General features: G+C 49.0%; 1 protein-coding gene across 1 annotated transcript; it reads left to right on the top strand.

The window, feature by feature from the left end:
* On the top strand, positions 1-966 carry LOC309452949 (olfactory receptor 14J1-like; the record flags this gene model as incomplete). The annotated part of the gene is made up of 1 exon (XM_082077598.1): positions 1-966. The coding sequence occupies one exon, from the start codon at positions 1-3 to the stop codon at positions 964-966; it is 966 nt and encodes a 321-aa protein (XP_081933724.1).
* Positions 967-7,908: the final 6,942 nt, after the last annotated feature.

Genomic DNA, 7,908 nt, shown 5'->3' with positions numbered 1-7,908 from the left:
ATGTCCAACAGCAGCTCCATCACCCAGTTCCTCCTCCTGGCGTTCACAGACACACGGGAGCTGCAGCTCTTGCACTTCTGGCTCTTCCTGGGCATCTACCTGGCTTCCCTCCTGGGCAACAGCCTCATCATCACCACCATAGCCTGGGACCAGCACCTCCACACCCCCATGTACTTCTTCCTGCTCAACCTCGCCCTCATCGACCTGGGCTGCATCTCCACCACTGTCCCCAGATCCATGGCCAACTCCCTCTGGGACACCAGGGCCATCTCATACTTGGGATGTGCTGCACAGATCTTTTCATTTGCCTTCTTGACAGCAGCACAGTATTCTCTTCTCACCATCATGTCGTACGACCGCTACGTTGCCATCTGCAAACCCCTGCACTACGGGACCCTCCTGGGCAGCAGAGCTTGTGTCCACATGGCAGCAGCTGCCTGGGCCACTGGGTTTCTCAATGCTCTGCTGCACATGGCCAATACATTTTCACTGCCTCTGTGCAAGGGCAATGCCCTGGGCCAGTTCTTCTGTGAAATCCCCCAGATCCTCAAGCTCTCCTGCTCACACTCCTACCTCAGGGAGGTTCACCTTCTTGCGATAAGTTTCTCAGTAGTTTTTGGGTGTTTTGTGTTCATTGTGGTGTCCTATGTGCAGATCTTCAGGGCCGTGCTGAGGATTCCCTCTGAGCAGGGACGGCACAAAGCCTTTTCCACCTGCCTCCCTCACCTGGCCGTGGTCTCCCTGTTTGTCAGCACTGGCATGTTTGCCTACCTGAAGCCCCCCTCCATCTCTTCCCCATCCCTGGACCTGGTGGTGTCTGTTCTGTACTCAGTGGTGCCTCCAGCAGTGAACCCCCTCATCTATAGCATGAGGAACCAGGAACTCAAGGATGCCTTGGGGAAACTACTTCAATACTCACTACTTCCGGTTTATAATGTTTGCGTTATCTCACTAGGGCTGCAATAGAAATACCCAGAGCTAGCTTTTCATCTTATGTGTCTATATTTTCCCATAGTTCTTTTCCTGGGCTTTGTTTTTTGTTTCATGTCTATAATAATATATTTCTTGGCCTCCTGTGAGTCTTTTATTGAACCAAAGACCTCATGTACATATGTATATGCACCCATTGGTTTTGATAAAGTCAATAAATAAAGCAGTAGAAAACAATTTGTCTCAGGTCCCATCTCTTCACTCTCCTCTGGAGCTGAGGAATCAGCCCCAGGATGCAGGAGGGTCCAGGAGGCAAACGCTGCCCCATGGAGGAGCAGCCCCGGTGGCCTTGGGGCTGCTCATGGGCACCTCAGTTGTCGCTCCCTCTCTGCTGCCTGTGACTCGAGGCTGCTGCTTCCCTGGAGCCGTGGCCAAGGGCAACAGCAGGATGCTGCCTTTTCAGTGCTGGTATCTCTTCAGAAAGACATCGATTTTGTTGAACCTGCAGTGGAACTGGAGCACAGGATTGATTTCGAGCTCAAGGAAGGTCTTGTGGAGAGCAGATACTGGTCTGCAGTCACATCACACACAGCCTGCTGGTCGTCTATGGATATCACTCTTGTCCTTCTAACCTTTGTGTGCAAGCATGATCAAGAACACACTGACACATCCAGTTTATATAGTCTTTGAATTTAAATGGGGGTGGAGCAGGATGGGAAAGGCAATTTTAAAACAAATGGCTGTGCCCTTGGTTTTGTGGGGCTCCTAAGGTCTCATGTAACTTGAGACAGTCTTCTTGTCCCTACAGTGGCATCCCTGAGGCTGCAGACAGGAGCAAGCCATGGGAACCACTTGATTAGAGCTGTGTCTGTGCAAACAGCACCATAAACACAGGGGCTCCTCAGGGCAGGGCAGAAGACTGGACGCCTCTGCCAAAGCTGGTGTCAGGAATACAGCCCAGGTGCTGCTCCCTCAGGAGGACTCCTGCTCTTTTGGGGTTCTTGATGGATTCAGGGGGACAGGCTCAGAGTCCCAGGGGGGTGTGTTAGGGACCAAGGACTGAACTAAGAGCTTCCTTCTTCTTTGCACATGTCCAAGAAGACTGTAACAGGTCTTGGACTTATCTGCCTGTTGCTGCCCCACCTGCAATAGGAGTGATGGCAGATGTCTCTTGGAGAGTAACTGTGTGCACCCAGGAGAGCTCAAGGGATCTCCAGGGACAGCATGGGAGTAAACTTTGGAAAGAGGGGCAGGTTACTCAGGAGGAATAGAAGAATTCTGTGAGGTTATGGAGGGAGAGAACTAGAAGGACCAAAGCCCAACCGGAGCTACACCTGGGTACTGCTGTAAAAGTCAACAAGAAAAGTTGCTATAAACAAGAGGAGGGCTAAGGGGAATCTCCATCCCATGATGGATGGAGAGGGAAACACAGTGACAAAGGGTGAGGGAAAGGCTGAGGTGCTAAATGCCTTCTTTGCCTCAGTCTTTAATAGTCAGAACAGTTGTGCTCCAGGGACCCAGCCCCCTGAGCCGGAAGACAGGGATGGGGAGCAGAGTGACTCCCAAATAATACAAGGGGAAATGTTTGGTGACCTGCTACACCACTGGGACACCCACAAGGCTATGGGGCCAGATGGGATACACTCAAGGGTGCTGAGGGAGCTGGCGGAGGGGATCACTGAGCCGCTTTCTGTTATCTGTCAGCAATTCTGGCTAACTGGGGCAGTCCCAGTTCACTGGAAGTTGACTAACATGACACCCATCTAGAGGAAGGGCCAGAAAGACGATCTGGGGAACTACAGGCTTGCCAGTCTAACCTAGGTGATGGTCAAGGTCATGGAGCAGATGATCTTGAGTAACATCACACAGCACATACCAGAGAACCATGTGATCAGGTCCAGTCAACATGGGTTTAAGAAAGGCAGGTCCTCTTTGACCAACCTGATCTCCTTCTATGACAAGGTGACCCAGTTAGTGGATGAGGGAAAGGCTGTGGATATTGTGTCCTTAGACTTCAGTGAAGCCTTTGACACCGTATCCCACAGCATCTCCTGGAGAAGCTGCAGCTCATGGCTTGGATGGTGTATCTGCGATGGGTAAAGTACTGGCTGGAGAGCCAGGCCCAAGGAGTTGTGGTGAACGGAGCCAAATCCAATTGGTGACAAATCATGAGTGGTATCTCCAGAGCTCAGAATTGAACTCAGTTCTATTTAATCTCTATCAATGAGGGTATTGAGTGCACCCTCAGTAAGTTTGCAGATGACACCAGGTTGGGTGGGAGTGTTGATCAACTGAAGGGTGGGAAGGCCACACAGAGGGATCTGGACCAGCTGCATTGTTGGGCTGAGGTCAATTGTCTGAATTTTAACAAGACCAAGTTCCGGGTGCAGCACATGGGTCACAACAACCCCAGGCAGCGCTACAGGCTCAGGGACGAGCGGCTGCAAAATTGCCTGGTGGAAAGGGATCTGGGGATGTTGAAGGACAGCGGCTGAACATGAGCCAGCGTGTGCCCAGGTGGCCAAAAAGGCCACCAACAGTATCTTGGCTTGTATCAAGAATGGCATGGCCAGCAGGACTACAGAAGTGATTGTGCCGCTGTACTCTGCACTGGTGAGGCCCCACCTTGAATCCTGTGTTCAGTTTTGGGTCCATCTTCATTAGAAGGACATTGGGAAACTAGAGAGAGTGCAGAGGAGGCAACGAAACTGCTGAGGGGCTGGAGCACAAGTGTGGTGAGGAGCAGTTGAGGGAGCTGGGGCTGTTCAGCCTGGAGAACAGGAGGCTGAAGGGAGACCTTATCTCTGTCTACAACTACCCGAAAGTAGGTTGGAACATGGTGGGTGTTGGTCTGTTCTCCCAAGTAGCAACTGATAGGACAAGAGGAAATGGCCACAAATTGAACCAGAGGAGGTTTAGATTGAATATTAGGAAAAAAAGTCTTCCTGGAAAGCGTTGTCATGTGGTGGAACATGCTGCCCAGGGCAGTGGTGGAGTCACCATCTCTGTAGGTGTTTTAAAGGCATTTAGAGGAGGTTCTTAGGGACATGGTTTAGTGCTAGATTTAGGTTGTGGTTGGACTCAATGCTCCTGAGGGTCTCTTCCAACTGAAATAATTCTATGATTCTATATTATCAACTAGGATATTCTTCTATCACATCTTCTAAGTGCTCTTCACATATCTGCCTCTTCACCTACAGTCCTGAAACTTATCTAATTAGATGCACAAGTGTTGAATACTAATTGTAAATCATGAAAGCCCCATCGCTCTATCAGTCTGGTCTGATACCTGCCCGTCCCAGGCAAACACCTCAGGGACACGGGGCCTCTGGAAGTTTGCACTGGGTGCTTATAGTGAGACCATGGAGCTCAGCCCGAAAACCTGAGAACTCCCCTCAAAACTGAAAACCAAACCAAACCGAACTAAACCAAAGCAACAACAGCAACAAGAACAAGAAACCCACACCTTTTAAATCAAATGAAATAATTCAATATTTCCAATAAAATATCTGTGAAATTTCTATTCTGCCAAAATATGAATTTTCAGAATGTGTATGGACTGTTGGAGATGAAACGTTGGCCTTTCCCTGTGCTTGCAGTGCCAGAACTCTGTCTATCACTACGTGTATTTAATCCCCTGGACATCCAGGAGTTTCCACCTGTCCTTACCCAGCTCACCGTGTCTGAACTCATCTCTTCAGAAGCCTGTCTGGACATTTGCACTTTCCATCGCTCCCCAGAGGTTCTTCACCTCTCACTCTTGGCTCATTCAGAGCCTCTCAGCTCTCACTCTGCTTTGAGCTTCAGGCAGGTAAAGTCTTTCAGCAGTTGCTCTCCTACTCCCTACAGGCAACTCTTGAGTTATGGCAATGGACCTCGCTGGAAACTACTTAATTTAACCATAGAACTGAGAAACATCATTAAGTTCTATTGTGTTTTTGTTTTTTTTTTTTTTCCTCCTTTTTTGTTTCCACTAATTAAAAATTCCCCGGTGCCTGTTTACATCCAGTTCTCTAAGGAAACATGAAGCAATTCCTGCGAAGAAGCTGTAACAATCAGTGCAAACTTCAGTGCAGAATCTGATGTAAAGAAATGTGCTGTAAATCCCAGGGGGGCCAATGAGTGAAACAAGGAGTTTGGGGAGCTGGTTATAGATTTCCTGCTAACAATTTGAGTAGAGCCACATTCTTCACAGAACTGCTCTGTTTATTTGACACCTTTTAGGTCTCCTCCTCTGCCTGTATTTTTATTTTCTTGTTCCTCCACCTCTTCCTTCTTCCAAAATGTTTCCAAGGGAAAGATTCCTGGAATCACAGAGCAACTCAGGTGTGAACATCATCTTGTCTCACTGTCCTGCTCCGGGCAGGGTGACCCAGGTGAGGTTGTCCAGCTTTGCACCATCCACTAAGGAGCTGAAGGTTCACTCCATCACATTATTCAGGGGAAGAATAGAGTTCAACAGTGTTGGCCCAAGTGCTGGTCCCTGAGGGATCCCACTGGTAACTGGCTCTATGGGGGGCTTTGTACCACTGGTGACATTTGGGCTTCATCATCCAGCCAACTTCCCATCCAGCATCCACTTCTTGACCCAGAGAGCACCAATCACATTATAAGGACACCACAGGAAACCATGTCTGACACCTTGTGAAATTCCATGTTCACAATGTGCCTTTGTTTCCCTGCCCATTTGGGTTCAGCAATCACTTCCTTCCATGTCCCTTCCATGTCCAGGCAATCCCAGCCTGGACATGGCTGCAGGAAGACTTGTCTTATTTCCTTCCCAGGGACAGAGGTAGGCTCACTAGCCCATAATTCTCCCAGTTCTCATTCCTGCCCTTCTTGAAGACAGGTTTGACAACTGCCTTTTCCAAGGACCTGATTACCTCTCTGGTTGCTCTCACACGTTTGAGACCACAATCCAGACTCATGGGTAAGGACAACATAGCAGACAGGAGCATGTGAGATTGATCTGTCTGGGCCAGTGGGGTTTGTTCTGGAGGCATACACATAAATGTTAGGTTCTGTCAGGTGTCCACATCTGAGCTGGCCTCATGGGCTCCTTATGCACCCAGGGAGGTTCAGAGACAGAGTCTGTCCATTTTACACACAGAGGCAGGAGTCACAGTGTCCCTCTGGCCTCCTGTTGGCACTCCCAAAGGACAGGAGACACCTCAGCCCTGTGCTGTGTCACCTGCTCTGCAATCATGTGAGATGTCCCACGTCACAAGGAATGGAAACAGGGACATTGGTTAAACCATGTGGATCAAGTCAGGGGTCACTGGAACTAACACAATCCTTTCCAGTCTATGGGACAGCAGGGGCAGCATCCCAGGAGCTGGGACAGCAGGACGATGTCACAGTGAGGCCACTCTCCACCATCTGTGAAAGCTCATGGAGACTGGGAGGACTCCCTGACCACTGGCAGCTCTCACACTGTGTGTGCACTTTTCAAAATGGCCAATGGGTGAGCAGGGGAACTAAGGGCTGTGCCCCAGAGCATGTCCACTGGGACCCCATTTCTGGGTGTCTGGAAGAGAAGGTGACAAGGTTTGCCCAGGGCAGGTTGTGCCTGTCCATCCTCTTTGCTTTCTGTGAGGAAAGGACAGGGTTGTGGACGTGGGGAGAGCAGTGGTGGTCTGTTACCTGGAAGTCAGCAAGGAATCCAGCATCATCCCCCACAATATTCTTGTGTCCAAGGTAGGATATTATGGTCTGTGTCAGTGTGTAAGTAGATGGGTAAAAAGCAATCTGGATGGTTGGGCTTGGAAAGGTGCTGTAGAAAGGGAGAAACTTTCCAGTCCTGAGGACAGTCCAGCACTGGAAGCTGTTTCCCAGGAGTGCGCACCCACTCTGTACCAGTAAGTGACTAAGATGTGTTTGGATCAAGCCCTGAGTAATCTGGTCTGACCCTGCTGTGAGCAGGAGGTTGGTCAAGACACCTTCCAAACTCCCTTTGAACCTGAATAAAGCTGTCCTTTCATCCCCGTCATGTTTTCAATTCAGACAAAGCTCTCAGGTGCTCCCTGAGCACAGGAATAATTCACATGAGACGCAGGGCTGCTTTACAAGTGCCCCCAAACAGTCCTGACACACGTCTATTGCATCACTTTTCATTTGCCACCAGCCAGGTTCTTCTTTTTCACTCAGTTCATTCCCATCTTGTTGATCCTTTCAGAACAGGTTACTGAAGAGGTGTAGCATCCATGTACAGAGTCTGCACATCAGCCAGGCAGCAAAGCCACCATTGCAGAAATGGAGATGAGACACTTGACCAGCTCCTTGCACCCAGATATCAGCGTGATATGTGTGCTGAGATTCCCGGGAACACCTGAACTGTAAGTGCAGAGCATGTGAATCCTGGTTGGGTATCCTGGCTTGTCTCCTGACCCATGTGGTGCTTACGGCTGTGAAGAGAATCAAAATCAGCCATTGGACTGGGGTAGTTCCATTTTACACGTGTCACACAGGGCAGATGAGGGAGCTCAGAACTCCAGACTCTGCTGCACGGTTGGGACTGCAGAGACTGGAAATGCAGGTGACAGTGTGTGTCAGTGCACACACATAAAGATTCTGGCTTCCTTTGTGCCTTTGCACTGACCTGGGATCTGCTCCTTGGCCACCATTGTCTCAAAAAGAAACTATTCTCCTATTCCAACAACACCTCACACCAGGGGAAAAAAGATAGAAGTTATGAAAGATGCATGATTTTTTGTTAATTCTGTCCAAAAGGTGTACTCTTTATATGATTACAAAAAAAAAAAAAAAAAAAAAAAAGAGAGAGAAAAAGCATTATTCTAAGAACTTCTTTCAAGACACAACTGCTGAGGTGTGGTAGATGTTTGAAAAGCAAGAATGACTGTTAGGAATGAAATTAAAGAGGTTTAGTTTATCATCATCATCAGTGAGAATAAGGAGTTCCCTGTTACTGTTACTAGTGACAGCACCACTGTTCACAAACATCCTTCAGAGCATCTCCGT

Source organism: Streptopelia decaocto, assembly GCF_964273445.1.
Source record: "Streptopelia decaocto genome assembly, contig: HAP1_SCAFFOLD_58, whole genome shotgun sequence".
NCBI lineage: Eukaryota > Metazoa > Chordata > Aves > Columbiformes > Columbidae > Streptopelia > Streptopelia decaocto.
The sequence above is the reverse complement of the archived record's forward strand: the minus strand, read 5'-3'. Positions and strand labels throughout refer to the sequence as shown.